We start from the raw sequence: 22826 nt of genomic DNA on the forward strand, positions 1-22826 counted from the left end.
ATAACTTTTGGTCCCTTTTCTTAAAATGTGCTGAAGAAACCACCTTTAAATCACTTTCCCCTGATTCCTGTGATCCTAAGTGAATTCAAGATAAATTTGTTGCTGAGGTCAATGCTGTGGGGGGAACTATCCATAGGAAAGAAATACTGGATATATAAAAAAAAAAATCCATCTGCAGAAAATTGTAAATCATCATGAATTATTTGATTCCTTCAGAATTTCACACAGCTAATAACGATGAACCATGATCAGTTAACCTACTCTGAACTGTTTGGTTTTAAGTTTGGTATTAAAGTGCAAACTTAAAATAGGTATTCATTTCAAGCAGTTTATAAATAAGGAACAATGTTTCAGTTGCTTCCACCCTTACAATCTCACCATAAAATTCAAAATCTAAGATCAAAAGTTCGCTTTGAGGGAATTTGATTAGGAATCAAATGCAACACGATTTTAAAAAAGGAAATCAAAGTTTAATCAATTTCTACGCAATAATTAATGGTCATGCTGACCAATAAATCACATGAATGTAGATATCACTTTATTGGAACATCACACACAATATAAATTTAAAATTGCCACACCCTTCCATAAACCATCACTGCATATATTAGAGCTTTCCTTGACAAAGTTATTGAGCTAGTATTATAGATCAAAAGTATAGTTTTGGTTTTTTGTTTTGTTTTTATTTAGAAGCATGTTCAAATGACTAAAGCTGGGCTCCTAAACTCGAGAACTTTGGTGCAGTAGGTGAGCTGCAGTTACTAACTTCTGCAAATTAAAAGCACACAACTACAACCAAATAAAAACCCAACAAGAAAATACTGTCAAACTTACAAAATTTTAAAGTCATTGCTAGAAAAAGCGCTTGTGGTCAAGATGTTAAAACTGAACCAAAAGATTACTCTTAAGAAAGTTTCCTTTCTGTTTCTATACCTGTGTTACTGTTAAAATGTTCAAGTATTCAGACAAAATGTGCTGATTAGGTAAACAACATGGAAGGCAATGGCTATTAGAAGCACATTTGGAAAAAAAAAAAAAAATCCAAAAAACAAACAAAAAGCCCAGAGACTTGGCGCTATCCTCTCCTGTTACACAGATTTTTGTCTCTACTACGAACATGCTTCTTGAGAAAGAACTAAAAAGCAACTGTGATAGTGCAAGAAAACTTTAACAAATATTGCTTTAAACTATTATTCAGAAAGACAAATATTAAGAACTAGAAAGTGTATATGATTTTATTTGAATTCAATTTTACATGTGCAGAAGTCTACTAGATGTCAATTACAAGCCTGACAGGCAAAGCTGAGCGATCTGTTTAGGTATACAATTAATTTACCATGGATACAATATCCCTTTTCAAAGGCATTGCTAAGTAGGTCATAACTAAATTTAGAACTTCACAGAAAGGAAAATGTTACTGCTGCAATTCGATGCTGTAAATGAGATTAACACATGTGAAAACCTAATGGAATCAAATGCTTAACTCTTCAGCTAGATGCTCTACAGTCAATTTCAAATATCAATTGTAACTTTCAGAACATGTTAATTACAAAAACACATCACAAACTGCACTTGAAGAAAAGGGATACTCCATCCATATAGGTAAAACGTGATCTTTAGTTTCTTTTTACAACACTGCCACACGTAAACCAAGTCTCAAAGTATTAACCAACCATTTAAAGGAGAAAGATTTTACAAATAGAATGAAGCACTGGTGTGAGGTAATATACAGAAGTAACCATTTGTTTAAGGCTCAATTTTTTTCTCCATTATAACTTTCTTTTAAAAGGCATTGAGTAGGTAATACTGAGTTTGAGTATTTAATAAATACAAGTTGAGAAACTGATTAAAGAAATCAATTAAAATATTAAAAATTAATTCTTGCATATTAGCCATCAATAAGAACTTAGAAAGCTACAAAAGGACTGATTGATAAAGAACAGATTTTAAACATATGGTAAACGTGCTAAGCATTCCTGTTGAAGGTCGATGGATCTTGAAGGCCAAAGACCTTATGCACTTAATTAGATGTATGGCAACATGCTGTAATAGAGACAGGTTTACCAAGGCTCAGTTCTGCAACCCAGGTTGTAAAGTTCTCCAAAGCAGCATCTGTGCAAATTTCCTCTGAGTTTTATCTGCAATTAAGATTAAAACGTTGTAAAAAGATAGAAATATAGATCACAGTTTAAAATGAGAACACTGACAACAGGTCTGTATACACATGGAACTGGTACCAGAATAAGTATCTGAAGGTGGAATTTCACTGTGTTCCCCGTCAGTTTCAATTAAAAAGTGATTTTATGTGGTCAAAAAAAGCCACTGAGGGGCGCCTGGATGGCTCCGTCGGTTGAGAGGCTGACTTCCGCTCAGGTCATGATCTCGCGGTCCGTGAGTTCGAGCCCCGCGTCGGGCTCTGTGCTGACCGCTCGGAGCCTGGAGCCTGTTTCAGATTCTGTGTCTCCCTCTCTCTGACCCTCCCCCGTTCATGCTCTGTCTCTGTCTCAAAAATAAATAAACGTTAAAAAAAATTTTTTTTTAAAGTCACTGAAAATTACCAACAGACACTAATGATGCACTGGATATAGTCTATTGTGTGTATGTAACTCTGGCTTCTTTTTAAATACGTTATTATACTTTATACAATATCAACAATGTTCTCACTGGTTTAAAAGATTTCACAGTATAAAAGTGGCAGATAGTACTTCTACTTGGAATCTGATTTCTTCGTATTTGTCATGGGAAATGGCACTAGAATTAAATGCATATTAATTATGAGCAAACTTGACAGTATGCACTTTTCAAAGTTTAGGGTTTTTTAGAAATTTTAAAATAAGAAAATGCCATTCCATCACGGTCTAGCTATTGAGCACCTCCTAAGTGCCCTGACTTGGGTTAGATGCTAGGTGACAGCAGTAGCTCAGCGGCTGCCATTCCGGCTGCCCTTTTTTCGGACATTCCTCCCCCCCCCCCCCCCCCAACCACAGGCACTTCTATGATCGGGGTTTCTCTGTCTCTACTCTTACAGTTGATATACTTCTGCCCTTCTAATTAATACCGAGGGGAAAGAAAATCTATCATTCAGACACCAAGTCCTTTAACTGTGTTGGATCATCAAATGGCTTCAAGGGGAGTAGAATTACATTTGTCTTTTAATGTAAAAGGTAAAAGTTGTTAAATAAAGCCAGAAACAAAGAGCAGAATAGGGACTATGAAAGAATGCCAAGTGAAACCAATTTAAGATCATCTAAAGGCTCTACCAATATTTATACCTGCGTAATTTTAATTTCATATGACACCTACACTTCTCGTAGTGTCCAAAGAGCCTGAGAGAACTCTTTATTAGCAGCTATATCATAAAAATGACTTGTAAAGAATGTCTCTCTGCTCCTTATTGAAATTCTGCCACCTAAACACATGAGGAAAAATAGAAACATTTGCCTCCTTTGAAATTACTATAAAACATTTTTTTCCAATTAAAATTAAACCTTTTTTGCATCAAAGTAAATTGTTAATTAGGACACTGGTTATTGAACCTTGAGCAAGTCCAGTTTCCTCCTCATCAAAATAACCATAAAAATTCTTTCCTCAAGGACTGTGATAAGTGTCACATAAGGTGATATGTGACAGCACCTTACAAAGTATGCAAATGTCAGGTACCTCTCCTCATTTCTCGACTATGTTATAAATTCTAGAAGAGCAGAATTATGTCTTTGATATCCAGACTAAAGACCTCTATATTTTGTAGCCTTGTTTGAATTTTTATACCTATTATGAAGACAACAGCATTTCAATATATATACGCATTTCAAGGGGAAGACTTTTCAGTAATTCAGACTAGACTTTTCTCAATTGATCTCCATTAATACCATTTGTTGTAACTTTTTTAATTTTTTTTTAACATTTATTTATTTTTGAGACAGAGAGAGACAGAGCATGAACGGGGGAGGGGCAGAGAGAGAGGGAGACACAGAATCGGAAGCAGGCTCCAGGCTCTGAGCCATGAGCCCAGAGCCCGACGTGGGGCTCGAACTCACGGACCGCGAGATCGTGACCTGAGCCGAAGTCGGACGCTCAACCGACTGAGCCACCCAGGTGCCCCATTTGTTGTAATTTTTAATCTACATTTTTCAAAATAAATTATAGAGAGTTTGAGATTTTCAAATATGATTACGTCTCTTAAATAGTGAAAACTTGTAATATATGGTGTTTTAATAGCTCAGGCATTCTCTGAAATCAAATTGAGGATGTAGTAATTATTTGTTTCTAGCCAAAATAAACACTAAGAATACAAACTGGCTTATTAACTGTAATCGACATTAAATAAAAGGTGATACATACATCACTTCCCACCCTCTAAAAGCTTGATTAACATTTGGTCCATCCACATTCTGCAGGATGACAATACTCCAGTGAAATCAAGAGACCTAGATAAATCTCAGGTGAGACTCAACAATATTAACATGAGGCACACCATTAAACAAAGTATGAATACCAGCTCTTTTTCAGAAGAGTAATAAACTTTGATTCTTTGCAGTAATAAATCCCAAAGCAAAAGCTTGCATTAAGCAGAAAGGACAGTCTCCCTCAGATTAGAATTTCGCAGAATGCGAAATATAAATGTTATTGCTCCACACTGTGACAGAAAAATTTTCAGTGTACTAACAAGTCTCATTCATTTCAAAAACATTCCAGAAGCTTTAAAGGCAGCTGGTCAAACTCATACTTTTGAACTCCCAGGATATCACATCCAGACAAGTTGCAGAAGTAGAACTTGCTGCTTGGGAGACAGAACACAAGTGATCCTTGTCCTCAACTCTCGAGTTTCCAGCAAGACACCCAACAAATCTCAACTCTGGAAGCTTCTGCTCAAACTCTTGCTTAACTGGTTTCACTTTTTCACTTTCTTTCTAAATTAGATTTTGTTAAGGAAGAGCGCACACACGCGCGCGCGCGCACACACACACACACAATCTGAAACAACAGTCCAAACCTTTTGCTCAAGAAATTATGAAACAGGGTCTACCAAGCAGGGCAAATTGGTACCCGAGAGTACCAAACACAGAACTTAAAGAACAAAGATTGTTATTTCTGTCAGCCTGAAGAAAGGGGAGATTCTTGATTCCAGACCAGCACATCATTTCACGTGGCAGCAGAATGCCTGGGATATTCACAAAGACTCCTGAAACGCATAACAGTCATAGAATGTCTTTTTAGCTTGGCTAGATTTACCATTTCTAAATACAATGGTATTTCCTAGCATTCTTTTTAGCAACTATCAATATGCAACCATAATCAATTTTAATTTTTTTCCAGTTTTAGACATGTGATATTCTGGGGATTTAACTGAAGGAATTTTTTTAAGAAATGAATTCCCCATCACATTTTTTACTTGGCATTTCTATATCCAAGTTAAATATCAGTTATGTTAGCAAAACACTAGGTTAGAATTCTGATAGATGTTATGTTTTTGTTAAATATCTTGTTTCTTTGTCTAATTTGCATAATACTCATGAAACTTGTTGGCGGGTAGAGAGGGGGATTAGGTCACTAGAAGTGTTCACCTGTCATCCATTAAACATAAACAGCACAGGCTGGAACTATGGCATCGCATCTTTGAATGAAAGTGGAACCATGCTTTTAGGAGAATATTCACTCTAAAAGTTTATGGGAAACCGAGAGTAGAAAGGAAGGGATAAAATATTTTTCTTCTGTCCTAGACCTGAAGTCTCCTTAAGTTTAAATTAAAGAATTCAATTCTGAGATCTCAAGTAGTAGGACCTGTCCACTGCTAATAAGCAGAGTGTGAGCCTAATGATCTGATTCCTACTGCCAGCTTCGAATTAAACCAGGTAAGGTACTACTCCCTCAACTCTAAACAGCTTTTTCTGAACCTGACGCTCTTACAACTGTGGCTAACCAAAAGAATTTGTGAGCATGTTTTTGGTAGGGTAAGTTTTTCCAACAGCTGACAGGACTTAAGTTTTTCTTGGTGATATTATCTTCTGGATTTTAGAATTCCACCCAGAAGTAATCCCACGAGGAGAATCTTTCCTGTAGTATGGCTAGAATACTTCCTCGGTGGCAATTCTCCAACTCTATGATGCAATTTTTGTTAATTCTACTGATGGTTCATTCTAAGCCAGAGAGGTAATGGAGTAAAACTGAATGGCTCATATGCATTTCATTCTGCAATAAAAGCCTAATCTTGAGGTTAAAAGAAAGCAATTAAAGAGGGAACAGATATACAAAGAGTCATTCTAATCACCAGACACCTCCACACCCAGAGCAGGTCTAACTAGGCATCTATTTCACACTGAACAGTCCCAGACCATGAACCTTTTGGCAGGGACAGGGGGTGGGGGGTGGTCTGGGAAAATTAGGAGAGGCAGAAAGGATGCTTTTACCCCAGGTCCACTGACTGCATTTCCTTAGGGCACACACTACCCCCCAAAGCATGCTCCCTGCTCCATCCAGGGCCGGGCTCTATTTTGGCTCACCATGTGAACTGGATGACAAATGAGCATTTCAAAATAAGCTGTTTTCCTTACTCAAGGTGATATGCAAAATAGGGCAGGGAAAAAAAAAAAAAGGAAGTATCTAAACTGTAACTTCTGCAACAGAATTCCACCCCAGTGTTTTACTGATACGATTAATATTTAACTTGGATATGAAAATGCCAGCATTTGAAAGTACACGATGTAATTTAATTTTCATGATTTTCCCTTTGCCATTTGCTAAATCCTCGGCATATCGTATCTAATTAAAAGCCGGGGGGAAAAAAGATTAGAAACAATTCTGATTCCACATATTTATTTTAAAAACCCTGAAAATGCTAATCAATCCCACTGTGTTTAGAAATGGTAAGGCCAGCTAGACTAAAATGACATTCATAGATAGTTCAGCCTTTCAGGAGCCTTTGTTAACATCCCGGGCATTCTGCTGCCACGTGAAATGATGTGCTGGTCTTGAATCAAGAATCTCGCTTTTTCTTCAGGCTGACATATATAATGAACTGAGGGTGACATAAATAATGATCTTTGTTCTCTCAGTTTGATTGCTGGTGTTTGGTACTCTTATGCACCATTTACTCTCTTTGGAATGGGTTCTCCCATAATACCCGGAGAAAAATAGGATAAAATCTTGCAGGAGACCTTCAATCTGTAGTGAAGAACACCTTTTTTATTCTGGGTTTCTTTCTCTTTTTTTTTTTTTTTTATAACTTTCATCAATACTGGACTGAGATACAGAAATCCTTGAGAAATAATCTTTAAAAAAATTCTATCTGCCAGAAGGTTATTTACCAAACTGTCACATTTAAAGGATAACTTTATGGCATTTCCCACCTTCCTTTCAGGGAATCAACAGACTACTAATTTACAATATTATTTTGCCCCTTTTTGGCATTCCTTCTGTTTGGAAGTCACCTCTACCCCCACCCCCACCCCACCCCACCCCCTCCAATCCTACCCATTCTCCAAGACCTGAGTCAAATGCTACTTGTGCCCCAATCCCTCTAAATCGGTGGTTCTTAGCCAGGGGTGACTTTGCCCCCTAGGAGACATTAGGCAAGGTTTGGAGATATCCTTGCTTGTCACAACTAAGGGGCGGGGAGAATGCTACTGGCATCTAGTAGGTAGAGGCCAGGGATGCTGCTAAGCATCCCACAATGCATAGGGCAGTTCCCATAACAAAGAGCTCAGAATACTGAGAAATCTCCTCTCACTGACCATAGTCTCTCCTTTCCCTGAATGCCCACAGCGCTGTGATTTGCTTCTTTTATAGTATTATGGGATGATTAACAAACCACCCATCATTCTCTAGAACAGTAGAGCAAAAGAGCCGATTGTCAATTATTTACAGCAATATACAGAGGAGCTATGATGTAGTTAATAAAGGCAAAACAGGGCTTCAACGCTGACCTGGGTTTCTATTACACTGCTCCTGCACAGTAAAGAAGTCTCCCAAGGCCCTTGATGGTAGGCTCCTGGGGTCAGTAAGGAAACCCACCACGAAAGCAGCACATAAAGAATCTGGGTATCCAAAGGCACTCTAAGACTCCTGCCAGCAGGAGGGTGAAAGGTGAGGAAACAATCCTGGGAGCCATGCAGATAAACAGGTGTTGGGCAAGAGACCCAAACTGAAGGTGACCCAAATTGAAAGGTGGTTAAGAAATAAACATGAGGAGGGGCGCCCGAGTGGCTCAGTCGGTTGAGCGTCCGACTTCAGCTCAGGTCGTGATCTCGCGGCTTGTGAGTTTGAGCCCCGCGTCGGGCTCTGTGCTGACAGCTCAGAGCCTGGAACCTGCTTCGGATTCTGTGTCTCCCTCCCTCTCTACCCCTCCCCTCCTCAGGCTCTGTCTCCGTCTCAAAAATAAGCAAACAAAAAAATAAATAAAAGAAAGAAAGAAATGTGAGGAATTCTCAGAAGCAATTTTTAGAGCATTACAATTTTCCCTTTCAATTAAGAGCAGCCAACTTACATCAATCACAGGAGTCCTCCTGACTTATTTGAATATTATCATTCCTCACCTGGACAAAAGGTACTCTTCTAAGTATTAAGGACAAACATTTCTCAAGCCACCTGTACTTGTCAAAGTTTGATCTTCCGTCTAGATCTGGGACTGACAGACGTCAGAGCTGCACAACTCAAGCTGCAGGACTCGGAATCCATCGCCTATTTTTTAGATACATTAGTGAGCAAGCACAACCACAAACTTTACAGGCCTCAGGTTACAGATGCCCATACACATAGATTCAACTTTACTTGATTTCAGGAAAGAAAATGCATATGGTGTGCTTTGTTCTAAAAGATCTTGCTCAGGGAACTTCCTCTAATATTTTCAGACACTCAGCTGATTAGATTTTTTTTCAATGCTCACACCTACAACTGTGTATTCTGCTTACAAAAATGAAAACCAAGCAAAAAAAAAATCACACAGGCAACTTGCCTATTATTATAAAAAACGAGCAATTTTTGGTGTATTTTCTTGTTTTTAGTACATTAACACAAAACTTAAACACAGTTGGCTTGAGATATAGAGCAATTCGATTTAATCATTCCCGTAGGTAACCAAATGGATTCAAAGCCATTTAGATCACAAGCTGCAAAATGAAATAAACCTAAAGAGAACAGGGAGTAAGAAAGATCTAAAAATCACTCTGGAAATTATCCATCTGCCAATCGGAATTTTATTCAAAGTTTACTTCCTGTAGCTGTCTACATTAATGATGCAAAGAAAGCTGGGAACACTTTGTGGCAACTGGTTAATATTTTATAAAGGTGACAACACTAAAATGTGTACACTTGTGTCATTTGGCCGGTAAAAAGTGTCAGAGGGAGAAACAGAGTGCAATGGTGAAGACGCAGTCACCACACAAAACTTGCTCAAACTTGAAATCGGCTTACGATTTAGGAAAGATTACGGAAACACGAAAACAGGACTCAATCCCCTACATACGTCTGTTCCTGCTTCAAAAAACTATACCGCAAGTGTGATGCCACCAACCAAACATGTGCCGCAGGGAGTCTGAACGGCGACGCTGTAACAGAGGTGGCTGGGTGGAAGAAAATAAATGTGTTCTCATCATATTCCGGTATGCTAAAAGGCTGGTGTGTGAAAGCATTTCGAATAAAGCACTGCTGTCATCCTTCATTTTCAAAGGTGACACTACCTGACAGAGGATCTTGTCTGAAAAGATAAATTAGGGACCGTTAGTCTTTTCTCCAGGGAGCATATATAAGCCAGACCTTTGATTAGGAATCATCACTGCAATCTGCAATGCCTGCTGCCATTCGCAGCACTGCCTCCTAGACTTGAGGTCAGTCTTGGCTCCAAGCAATCAATTCCATTCCTGAGACCGTAAGGCCAGTCTGGCGCTTGCTGTGGCTTCCCAGTCATCCAGGCTATTGGTTGTTTTATCTTATTATCTAAGTGTTACTGTCTAAGTGGGACTAGCTACCCAATGATAATCTAGGTTAAGAGATCGTGATGTGAATACAATAATCCCACTTAAAATGCTCAATAACTTTTACATAACCTTGCTTTTTCAAAAACTCATTTAACAAAACTTTTATGAAGTTATCCATGAAATGTTTGAAGGTTTTGTTATCGTTCCAATCAACTCCATCATTTACTAAACTAAATAAAAATGTTGCCTGGGCTTGGGTGCGTCTCTTCTAACACATCGCAGATGATTTTACCAGACTCTCATTTGGGCCATACGTTCATAATGAAGTCAAGATACATGTGGCACTGTAATTTGTTATTATCAGAGGTCACTTAAGTCCCTCAAGTGCAAGGTACAGATGAACTTGATTAAATAATCACCTTGTTATATCAAGCACTTGGGTGATTAGTAAATTGATGATTTCAATTACAGCAGCTCTCTAGCCTGGGACAGAAAAGTGTAGGAAGCCTAAAACTAATCACGTTCTGAAATTATTATTGGATGTAAAATCACCAGAACAGGGGAAAGGTGTAGCATCCTTTAACTCACTGCACCCCAAAGGAATGTTATCAATGAAGCAGAGAACATTCAGTTTTAAAAAATAAATCTTAGTGATAGGAATACATGCAATTTCTTACCTTCATTTTGCTTATCTGTATCTGTTTTATTTTCCTCATTGAATGTTGACTATTTTGTGCTAAGGGAAATGTTATTTTAAAAACAAAGAGATTGAAGGGAGCACAATGTGTATTAATATTAACCAGCTTTTTGTTACACTTGATCAAAAACAATACACTCTCTGGCTCATAAGCTTCAGTCAACAACTAACCTGCTCGGTATGGCCATGATTGAGGTTCTTTTTTACTGGACAACGCAAGTTGTACAACACTGATCTTGCTTCTCCGGCAGGGATGAATAGTTCATTTGCCTGACGATCTCGGCAAAAAGTTCATCCACCATTGATTTACTTTTTGCCGATGTTTCCATGAAAGGACAGCCCCATTCTTGAGCCAGAGCTCTGCCTTCGGAAGACATAACCTCTCTTTCTGGTTCCAGATCCACTTTGTTTCCTACTAGGATTAGTGGGACTTTTTCATATCTCTTCACTCTGACAATCTGATCTCTCATTGGCTTGATATCCTATTCAAATGATCACAAAAAGAAAAAAAGTCATGCAGTTTGCATAACCATAACAGAAGCTATTACAATATCACAAGATAATAACTCCTCGGGAAGTACAGAAAGTTTAATCCAAAATAAAACCATACACCTAAACCAAGAAAATGTTATTTTCTCCATTGAGGTAGGAACTAGATAATCTCCACAGACCTCAGCTGCTGGGTTTCTGTCTAGAATATAAAATGTAGGCTGCACACTAACTTTAGGATTCATTGAATCCCTTCTTTCCCCCAGTCTATGCAGATTTAAAAAGTTCCCAAATATGAGGAATCCATTTGTACAGAAGGATGTTTGGCTAGCTCCTTAATCCTCCCGGCTTGGCATCATTCCTGAAAACACCTGTTATCCCAGCACAGGACTGCAGCATCTATGCATTCCTAGCCATTTAGCAAGAGTGCTTGAGAGAAAGTGTTTCAGGTGGGAACAAAAACACTGGTGCCTAGAAGACCAATTCAAAACAGATTCATACACTTAAACATTTCCTTTTAAATGTACTGGTAGGCCTTTATTCCAGTAAAATCAGACACCTTAAAATACACGAGAAACGAATGTAACAGTGAGCAGCAGCTCCTGGGAGAGACAAACGTACTGAGGAGTCTGGGCGGGAAGAAAGTCATACTTTTATTTGCCTATGTTAGGTTTTACAGCTTGAATTTTCCTCCGACTGTCTCTAATTACAATTAACTAGGAAAGATAAGAGCCTCAGCAATTCTCAGGTAGCATCAATTTTTGGGGGGTTATTGATTTACGGCAATTTCATAGATTTAATACTAATTGTACACTTTTTAAAAATTTTTCATAACTTAAAAGGATTGACTTAAATGTTAAACACGTTTAATTTGAATAGTTACAGTGAATTGAGTATTCACATGCAAGACGAAGGAAAAACAGACAACTGAAAATTTATGAAAACAATTATTTCATGTTTGCAACAATTTCATTTGCTCACGTTATCAATTCCGTCTTCCAGGTTAAGCTTTTTTCCCTGTGTCCTTATGGAAACCCAAGTTCAAATTAGAAACCGAATGTATGACATTTAGGCTTGCAAGAGTTTAAGTCTCTGCTGAAATAATGACAGTTTTTCACTCCCTATTTATGCCTATAAGAGAAGTAGATATAATGGAAATCATATGAAAAACCCTCCAAAAGGCTTCCAGCCTCAAGAGAGTCAGCTAATAGAATAACAAATCTCTAGAGGATCCTTTAGAAAGAAAATGCCTGTCAAATAGCACCTTTGGTACTTTCTGGGGAAAAATGCTTTTATGATACTATTACTGCTTTGGAATTCAAGCCTACATAAAAAGTACTTTAGTTCGGTCACAATACTTATTATCTGTGAGGAAAAATATCCTGAAGTTGCTATATGTGGTTACTGGAAAACTTCACTATAGTACTGCAATTTAAATACTAAGAAAAGTGGAATTAGCACATTGTATTTGCTAGAGCACTTAACGTCTCTTAAGTAAGCAACATTAAGCACATACCTTTAAATGCAGAAAAAAAAATATCCATTTCCTAAATCAATGGAGGTCAATAGAATGGGTCAATATGAGGTTATTTATTTTCAAGGAATAAATAGCAACATTTACTGCATCTCTTAAAATAATGTTAAACTTTCAGTCGGTCTCCCAGTGAAGGACAGGGCAGATATTCGGAAGAAACTGGACCAGCCCCAGCTTGGCCACCCAGCCAGGGTTAGAAATTTGCACTTGTTCAGTGTTCCCAGATCCACATATTTTGTATAAATATAGTCCGTGTTATCAGAAACAACTCGATCAACTGCAGGAGCGTCAGTGCAGATTTTTGTTGGTTATATTCTAGGTACCAGTCTTTTCAATTAGTAACTTTCCTTCACACCCGCAAAGTAAAATGCCTAGAAGGCAGGTCTTCGGTTCTTCATCTTGCACCACCAAGATTTATGAATCTGGTTGAGAAACTTGGGTGAGAACAGAGGAAAAGGCGGGGAAGGCAGCCACAGAGGAGTTACAGATACCGGCTCCAAATAATTTTCCTTCCAAAGTGCCCTATTTACCTGAGACCGTCTGTTAAACGTTGTTGTGTTAAGTACGTTAATCAATACTTGTTGAATTGAACCAGCAATTTTGGAAGGTTCTACCCCAGGCTAAACACAAACAGCCCGACCTATTCCTTTCTCACTTTTCCTGCGACTCAGAAATAACTTTAGAATATTTGTTGACGGTTGTTACTTTAGACTCTCTATAGAAACAACCCGATACTTTTCCGTGCCAGAAGTAACCTCAAAAATGCGCCATGTCTAACTTTTCAGAAAGCAAAACACAGTCATTAACGCACTGCTCAAGCACACCAGAAGTAAATGTGGGATCACCACACCCCCTTGTAACAAATTACAAGACTCGGTTTGGTTACCTGGAAAGACTGTTGATTAACCAGGCTATAAACCAGGATGAAACCTTGGCCGTTTTTGATGTAGAGATCTCTCATGGAGGCAAACTGCTCAGTGCCCGCGGTGTCCAGAATTTCCAGCACGGAGGGGGAAGAGTCCACTTCGATCTCTTTGCGGTAGAAATCTTCAATGGTGGGGTCATATTTCTCAATGAAAGTCCCGGTGACAAACTGCACGGTGAGGGCAGATTTGCCAACCCCTCCGCTCCCTAACACCACTACCTTGTATTCCCTCATGAGTCTCACCTTCAGCAACTCCTACCAGAGGGAGGGAAAAGAACACCCCGCTAGCTGCGGCGGCTCGGGGAGGCGGAAGGTGGGCGGAAATCTGCGAACCGGGGAGGAGAGTGCGGAGAGGCAGAGGGCCCGACGGGGGAAGAAGAGGAAGTTAAAGGAGGGGGGGAGGGGAAAGAGCCAAGTGTCGGGTGGGTGGGGATGGGACGGTGATGCCCTTCCTATAGGAACTGCGGCCCAGGCAGGGGGCGTGGGGAGGAGGGCGAGCCCGGAGGGGCGGGGTGGGGAGACGCGCCGCGCCCCCGAGGGAAGCGGTGGGGGCCGCGGATGGGGAGGCCCCCGCGGCCACGGGCGGCCCGGCACCCCTCCCCCGCCCTTCACACAAAAGGGCCCAGGGACCCCGCTTCCTGCTCGCGCCGCCGGGCCGGCCCGGGCCTGTGGGCTCGGCTCCACTCGCTGCCGCCCGGGCGGGTCTCTGGGCCGCGCGGCTCCCGCGGGCGTCGTCCGGCCTGTGGAGGGAGAGGGGGCGCGTTACCCGCCGCCCCCCCCCACCCCCCGCCGCAGCTCCCGCCCCGACCCGGCCGCCTCCGCCAACGCCGCCGCTTACCCCGCAGTCCGCACCCGCCCGGCCGCCCCCCGGGAGGTTCCGTCACGCCGAGGCCATGGCCAGCGGCCGGCTCCTCCGTCTCACCGCCGCCCCAGCGCCGCTGCTCGCGGAGGGGAAAGGGGCGGGGGCCGTCCGGCGGCGGCGGCGGCGGCCACTCCAGGCGAAGCCACCTCTTTTTTTTCTCACCCCCCCCCCCCCCCCGCCCAGCACACACCCGGAAGGGTTTCCCTGACACACTGGCTGAGGTGCCCCAGTTCCCCGAGACTGGCCGGGATCACTTCCGGTGGGGAAAGTCCCACCTCTGCGGGGCGAGCCGGGTGGCGCTGGGGCCGCGCCCTGCCGAGCGAGGCGGCCGGGGACGCTCCCGGGTCGGGGCCGCGGCCTCGGCATAGGGCCTCGCTGAGGAGCTCCGGCGGCCTCCCTCTCCCCGCCCGCTGCCGCCGCCGTCCCACCCCGAACCCGCTGCAGCCCCTGCGCGTCTCCGCGGCCTGAGGACTCGAGCGGCTGCTTGGCCGGAGCGGGAGGGCCGGCGATCATCTAGCCGCCGGGAGAGCGCCAAACATCCCTGGACTAGAAGTGACGAGGAAAATAAAGCAGCCAAGAAAGTTTATTCTCTTTGCTGGTATTTCTTCCACTTGACGCTTGTCTGAGAAATGCGTGCGAACTCCCTCTAGACTTCGCTATTGCACGGCTTTCGTCGGTGATGGCTTTTACTTAGCCGTGCCTGACAAATCATTAAACACACACGGTACTTTTATCATCCGGCAGATCTACTCAACTCCACCAGCAAATGCCAGAGTCACCCCTTTCCTTCGTATCACAAGGCTCAAAAACAACAGGAGTAGAAATACACTTTATCTGACAGTAACTCAGCTTTGCCCCCCTATTTGATTCCAACCGCTACACAGCAGGAAAGGTAAGCAACGCTCAGGGAACAGTTGATTGGAAATGTTTCAGGCCGACTAACTGCTTTGAATCTTTTCTTACGTGCATGCACTGCAGTTTGCGTGGCTGGCTCTTCCACGCTGAAGTTTGTTTTAACGGTCATCCTTCATGGTCATTGAAACGCACAAGGGAAGGACTGGTGTTAGACACTAAGTTTCTATTTTTAGATAAAATTGTTACTTCTTTCCTATCTTTCCCTCTGCTGACTTTCTATTTGTAAACTTCGTGTCAGCTCCACAGAGCCCCGGGGCCAGAAGGCTAGGTTATATTTCAGGCACGTCACTCCCTCTTTGATTCAAGCATGCACCCAGAAACCTGAGATACTCGGTGGCCAGTCGAGTTAAATTGATTCCAAATTCCCTGACTTGCAAGCCCCCACCAGCCAGACCCTGTACAAAGAGATTTATGACCAAACCCGAACTGGCAGACATTAGAAAGCAGGCAAATCACGGTAGTGTGAAGTTCCCGCTGGGTCTTTCGCGGAGGATTCCCCAATGTCACTTACAGTAGCCAAAGGACAGTTTAGTTCAATTTCTCCTCGGCTCAGGGCTGCTGCAATCTGTCCAGCGAAGTCCCCAGCTCTGGCTCCAGCTGGCCTGAGTCCCGCCTGATATCTGAGGCACTGCCCTCTGCTGGAAGAGGCTGGTTTAGGAGGTAGGAGTCCCCTCATAGGTCACTGCTCCTTCCACACGTGCCGTTGCCCGATTTGGAGCTCTGCTGCCCATCTCCCTGTCTTGCTGTCTCCAGACTGTCTGGTGGGACCCACAGCCCTGCACCAGCCCTGATTGTAACTGAGTCTGCAAATTCCTCTTCTGACCCAGCAATCGCTGTTGAGCAACAGCAGCAAGCCTCTGCTCTGTTACTAAACTGTCACATTAGGGAACTCTTTGAGGTTGTCCCACCTGTTGGCAACTCTCATGGCTCTGATTGTGTTGGCCAAAGTGTTTTGGAGAGAGTTCTTTGTTTCTCCACACAGTGGAACATGCTCCTCCCTTCACTACAGAGTCCCACTGGGTCACTCTTATCAGCTACAGGGTTGACAAATGTCCCACTCAGTGTGAAGCTCCCTCTGAACTTTCTTGGGAAGGGGATTCATTACAGCAACACTTAGGAAAGCAAACAGTTGGAAGTAGCTTAAATGTCCTTCAGTAGACAATGCAAAAAGTAATTGTGTGTGTGTGTGTGTGTGTGTGTGTGTGTGTGTACATTCGCAAAATGGATACTATTCAGCTATTAAAAAGAAAATATTTGTAAGTGCTGATATGAAAAGATGGTCAGGATATGTGATAAGGCTGAAAGCAAGACACTGAGCAAATATACAATTGCTCGCACCTACGTAAAATATGTGGGAGTGTGTGTGATATATAGTTACATAGACATTAAAACCTAAAGGAAGTCATGAACTATCCATGTGAGGTATTCTAAAAGGACTTCCATTTCTCCATCGCATTTTAGCTTTTAAACAATGATCAGATGTTATTGGGGACAGGGGGAATAAATATAATTTTATAATATTTTTAAAGGAGAAAAAAAAAGTGATTGATCATTACTTCCCCAAAAAACAAAATCCTGACTATCTAGGGGTCAGTGGACAGGTCGGCCCAAGTTAAACTCCCTCCCGCTGCCTGTTCTTTCCTCCCCAAACATCTCTATACTTAGAAAAGTATTTTCACATACATTATCTCATTAGAGTGCAGTTGTTCGCCAGTTTACTTTTATTAGGCAATGAGAGTATAAAAACCAATTCCAAGGGCACAATTGAGTGCCAAGGGCTCTGAACTGAACACACAGGCAGTGAAACCGCAGCTTGCCCACCTCCTTCGCTGGGACACCTCAAGCAAGTGATTTCACCTGCCCAAGGGTCTAACTCCTCATCTGTAAAATGGTGCTAACCATTCAATGTGAGAATACAGTGAAGCAGTGTAGGTAAAATACTTAGCTCAGTTCATTGCTCGTGAGGAACACTGAATGAATGCTAGCTGTTTGGTTTTATTTAAAAGATTTAATAAAGTGTTATTTTTTTAAGGCAATGAACATAAAGAGGAAAACAAAACTTTAAAAGCCCAAGTATCTCCCAGTGGCACAAAAATAATAAGCGAGTTACTCTTTCCAAAGATATTTGTCGTTAAAAGCTTTTTGAGTTTCAGGGGAAAATGTTATTTAGATGCTGGTATATCTGTCAATCCATCTACTATATGTATTTTTAAAACATATTATAAAAGTAATCTTAGTATACACACCGTTCCCCACCTTGCTTGTTTTCCCTTACCGTATCTCGGTAATTGAAAGAATTGCAACAAAACGGTATTGCATTGAAAATTCTCTGGTGAGGGGCGCCTGGGTGGCGCAGTCGGTTAAGCGTCCGACTTCAGCCAGGTCACGATCTCGCGGTCCGTGAGTTCGAGCCCCGCGTCGGGCTCTGGGCCGATGGCTCGGAGCCTGGAGCCTGTTTCCGATTCTGTGTCTCCCTCTCTCTCTCTGCCCCTCCCCCGTTCATGCTCTGTCTCTCTCTGTCCCAAAAATAAATAAAAAAAAAAAAAGTTAAAAAAAAAAAAAAAGAAAATTCTCTGGTGAATATTGCTAAATTGTCCTTCAGAAAGATCATACCAATTTACATTCCTACCAGCACAGTATGACCGTATGTGGTTTTTTATAACCTCACCCTAGGTATTACTAATTTTATAGCTGTTACTTGCTTCAGGGTATGCTCAGGACTAAGAAATGTAGGGTAGTATCATAGAAGGAATTCGGGCTTCAGAGTCAAATCTTCCTAACGTCATTTGCCAGCTAGATCTTCATTCCCTCATTTGTAAAGTTGGACATAATAGCAGTATCTAAGCTCATAAGTCTCCTTTGAAGAATAAATGAGACGATGCAGTCAAAGCACTTAGTCTTCTAAACACTAACTGCTTAATACATGTAAACTGCTCAGATAATAACTTTCCACTCCCAAGGTTCAAGGATGGGGGAGGGCAATTTCTCCAGAGAGTATGCCCTTGAGATTTAGAACTTTTGCTTTAATTCCGTATCAGCCTCCACTCCAAAGTAACTATTGCTCGGGGAATCATCTGTAAGAACACAGCTGATTTTTAGCGTTGTGAAGAAATCATAGGGTATAAACTGTATGCAGAACATGTAAGTTACAGGTACACAATCCTGTTTTATGCAATTAGCTTGGCACAAGTTTAAAGTGTGAACGTTTGCTTCGGGCACCGATTGTTCACTTCTGTTATCCCTCCCTTTCCAGTTTATACCTCTTTGGGTTGCAAACCCTGCAGCCATGAACTGTTCTGGATCGTTTTCCCTCACTTCCACCCTCCCAGTGAGCCCTTTCACCTTCCAGATCCTGGGAAGAAACCCAAGCCCCGTTCTATTCGTGTCCCAGACGCTTCCCTCTCTTTGGCTTGAAGTTGACTTTGGATTAGCAGAACCCGTGTCAGTAGTGTCCTACTTCGGCAGGGCATCACCTCTTCTTATTTCAGTGCTTTAGGGAGGCCCCTTGATACATATTGTTCTGGGTTCTTCCCAGCTCCTTCTAGCCTCTGAGATTCCAGTCTTCCTTTTCAAATCCTGCGTCCAGCTACACCAGCTGCTGGTTCTGCATATCAGTCTCCCCAGGTACACAGAACCAATTTTATAACTTTATTATCTCTTTCTCATTATAAAAAAAGTTCTTTGCAAAAAAACTCTTTTCTAAAAAGGTTAAATACCACTACCCAAAGAAAATCACCATAAAATTTTAATTCCTTTCACAGTATTTTTCCCTGAGAGTGAAAACATATTTTTTAAACTAAGAATGTGGTCGTGTAATTTTGCACGCTGCATCTTCCACTGACTGAAACTTCACGTCGGCATAAAGAATTAAAAATACTCACGTACCCCTCAAAGTCTGGGTATGCCTTCTTGCCCATAGTGTCACCTCTCCTACAACCCCAACTACGATTTAATCACATCCCAACTTTGCCCACCTGGAATACTTCACCCAACCAATGGGATTTCATGGGAAGGGCTACTTATCAGAAGTCACTTCTCCAGCCTGGCCAGGAAAACACTCCTATAGAGGCACAAAACTCTTCTTTTCCTGATGTGACAGCTGAGAAAGTTCTCTCTCTAGGAACTCAGGGGCCTGCTAAATAAGAGTGTAACACACTGATCTGAACTCCTTAATCCTTCTCCCTCTCTATTCCATCTTTCCTTTCAAATATAGTAGTGAGGAAAGTATTTTGTAATCCGTTAAGAACTAAATACATTTAAGGACTTAGTATTAATAATAAACATAATCTTTTTTGTTGTTTATATATGCGTGTTTATTGGCAATTTAAATCCGATGTATAAATATACTCGCAACTTACAGACACTTGAAGGTAACCTGGAGGATTGTAAAATACAGAAGGTGGGGCCCCACCCCCCAGTTTCTGATGCTGGGGTAGGGCAGATAATTTGCATTTCTAAGTTCCCCAATGCTGCTACTGCCGGTCCAGGGACCCCACCTTAAGCACTGCTGTTGTAAAAAAAGTGGTGGGACTTTATACTTGGGCCTTCCCTCCTCAATATTCAACGGTTTACCTATTCATTCATTCATTCATTCAGTCAGTCATTCGATACACATTGATTACATTCCTACTCTGTGGCAAGCACTTTGCCAGATAATGGGAATAAAAAGATGGATAAGACACAGTGTCCTAAGGAGTTCGTGGCCTTTTGAAGAACACATACAATGAAATCAATAGTTACTACAATGTGACAAGTGTCATGATACAGATATGGCCAGGGTGCTCTGGGAGACTCAGGAAGGGCATTAGGGAAGGTTGTTTTTTTGTTTTTTTGTTTTTTCAAGAGGTGATTGGGCTGTAGGTGAGGAGGTCAGAAGGGTCTGGGGGGGGGGCGGGGGGCAGTAGAGCCAGATAAAGCAAAGCCTTATGTAGTAACCTGAGGGGTGTGACCTTTCCCCTGAAGGCTGTTGGAAGTCATGGAAGGTGATTTTACAAAGGTCAGGGAGTACTACACTGAGCGAAAGTAGGGGATTCGGCACCCAGGCCCAGGTTCAAATATTGGTCGTGATGCTTATATGACCCAGGGAAAGTTACTTAACCTTCTCTGAGCCTCCCTTTTGGCATGTGTAAAGGGGAAAATAATGTCTGCCTCATTTAGGTGTTGCAAAGACTAAGAAAAAGTACCTAAATGCCTGGCATATGGTAAGTGTTTAATAAACGGTGATTATGGTCAGGTTTGAACTTTAGAAAGCTAAAGACAGGGAAGACGTACTTCTCAGATTATTGCAATTCATTCGAAACTACCAGGCTACTTCAAATATGAAGGCCGTATTTGATGTTGGGGCAAGTTGGATGATTTCATGGTATAATGATAGGGATTTATGGATGACAGACTCTATGACAGGCATTGTGATTTACACCACATCATTTTATTTAATTCTTGCAATAGCCTCAAGAGTTAAGTGCTATCATTATCATTCCCAATTTTATAATGAAGGGAGTAAGGCTCAGAGAAGTTAGGTAACTTCTACAAAGTTGCATAGCTTATTGGTGGCAGAGCTAGAATTCAAACTCAGGCCAGTCTGTCCCCAGAGCCTACAATATATTCACCACCTTGTTTCACAGCAATAAGTTCTGTTTCCCTGGAGTATAAAGTAGCGAATGGGTGGTAAGACAATGTTAAAGAATTCGGGCTTTATTCTCCTGTTTCTCTGACCTTGAGCAAGGCTGGTTGTTCCTACTGATTCCATGTCTTCTCTGAGAACATGCTTGCACGACCTGCCAGGGACCACCTGACCTTGGGTCTGTGGCACCTGCTGCTGATGCTGAGGTTGCCGCAATTACCTTCCCAAATGCCTTGGAGCATTTACAACAGGGAGCCTCTTTCTCTTCCAGGGGGACCATATTTAACTCCATGGGAGGAGGCGAGGGGTAAGCTTAATTATTTTTAATGCTATTATTACAAATAGCAGTTATTATTTATCGGGCACTCGCTAGGTGTCAAGAATCTGGTGGAACACTTCAATCCTCACAGCAAGTACTATTGTCATCATCCCTCGTTTAGAGGTGAGGAAACTAGGCGCAGGGAAGTTAAGTAACTTACATAAGCTCGCACAGCTGGTGGACGCAGAAGATTCAAGCGGAGAACTGGTACATTTATTTTAACAAACCTTATACTTTTCATGTCTTACTTTGCCCTTGTAACTACACCATTTACAAATACAAATGTAATCCTCTCAAATGCTTCTACCACCTACACGATTTATTACCACACAATAGTTCAAACCCTGGTTGTAATGATATGTATGCAAATATGCCAGTTTTCTCAAAATTACCGCATGCCATAGGAAGTCATTCTGTGGCCATTATCAGAGAGACAAGAGATGACAAGTGTCGGAGGGGATATGGAGAGAACAGAACCCTCGTGCACTGTCTGCAGGAATGCAAATTGGTGCAGCCACTATGGAACACAGTGTGGAGGTTCCTCAAGAACTTTAAAATAGAATTAGCAATTGATCCAGCAATCCCACTTCTGGGTTTATCTACAAAGGAAATTGAAGCTAAATAAGTCAGTCAGAGAAAGACAGATATCATATGATTTCACTCATATGTGGAATTTAAGAAACACGACAGATGAACACAGGGGAAGGGAAGGAAAAATAAGTTGAAAATAGACAGGGAGGGAAACCATTAAGAGACTCTTAAATACAGAGAACAGACTGAGGGTTGCTGGAGGGGAGGTGGGTGGGGGGATGGGGTAAATGCGTGATGGACGTTAAGGAGGGCACTTGTTGGGATGAGCAGTGGGTGTTGTATGTAAGTGATGAATCACTGGTTTCTACTTCTGAAGCCGAGACTACACTGTATGTTAACTAACTTGAATTTAAATAAATAAAAAAAGACATTAAATCACTCTCTTGAAGACATATCTGCATCCCCGTGTTCACTGCAACATTATTTACAACAGCTGAGACATGGAAATATATATAAAATATTATTCAGCCTTTAAAAAAAAGGAAATAGTGCCATTTGTGACAACATGGATGAAACCAGAGGACATTATGCTAAGTGAAATGAGTCAGACAAAGACCAATATGCTACGGTCTCGCTTATACGTGGAATCTGAAAGAACAAGAAGAACCCAAACTCATAGAAACAGTAGGTTAGTGGTTGGCAGGGGCAGGTCGTTGAGGGAAATGGGTAAAGATAGTCAAAGGGTACAAATTTCCAGTTAGAAGATAAATAAGTTCTGGGGATGGTGACTACAGCTAACAATACCGTATTGTATCTTTGAAAGTTATTAAGAGAGTAGGTCGTAAAAATCTTCACCACACGCACACACACACACACCCCTACACGTGTGTGCACACATACAAATAAGGGAACTATGCGAGGTGAAGGACGTATTAACTAACCATATTGTGGTAATCATTTCACAAAGTACACACATATGAAATCATCGCCTTGTACACTTTAAACTTACACGATGTTATA

General features: G+C 41.7%; 1 protein-coding gene and 1 long non-coding RNA gene across 3 annotated transcripts in view; one reads left to right on the forward strand and one right to left on the reverse strand.

Moving 5' to 3' along the window:
- Positions 1 to 15891, reverse strand: RAP2C (RAP2C, member of RAS oncogene family). Of its 2 annotated transcripts, none has more exons than XM_049644296.1 (4): positions 15845 to 15891; positions 13518 to 14296; positions 10780 to 11090; positions 1 to 2138 (listed from the first exon to the last, which is right to left on the reverse strand). In XM_049644296.1, the coding sequence occupies exons 2-3, from the start codon at positions 13788 to 13790 to the stop codon at positions 10812 to 10814; spliced, it is 552 nt and encodes a 183-aa protein (XP_049500253.1). In that variant the 5' UTR covers positions 13791 to 14296; positions 15845 to 15891; the 3' UTR covers positions 1 to 2138; positions 10780 to 10811. The 2 variants fall into 2 exon arrangements, with proteins under 2 accessions (XP_049500253.1, XP_049500252.1); XM_049644295.1 differs by lacking the exon at positions 15845 to 15891 and adding an exon at positions 14395 to 14553.
- LOC125931984 (uncharacterized) overlaps positions 14631 to 22826 on the forward strand; it is a 17618-nt gene continuing 9422 nt past the window's right edge. The window contains exon 1 of the long non-coding RNA XR_007460517.1: positions 14631 to 15310. This is a non-coding gene — a long non-coding RNA (uncharacterized LOC125931984). The remainder of the gene's footprint in view (positions 15311 to 22826) is intronic.

The sequence above is a fragment of the Panthera uncia genome, chromosome X (genome assembly GCF_023721935.1).
Source record: "Panthera uncia isolate 11264 chromosome X, Puncia_PCG_1.0, whole genome shotgun sequence".
Lineage (NCBI taxonomy): Eukaryota > Metazoa > Chordata > Mammalia > Carnivora > Felidae > Panthera > Panthera uncia.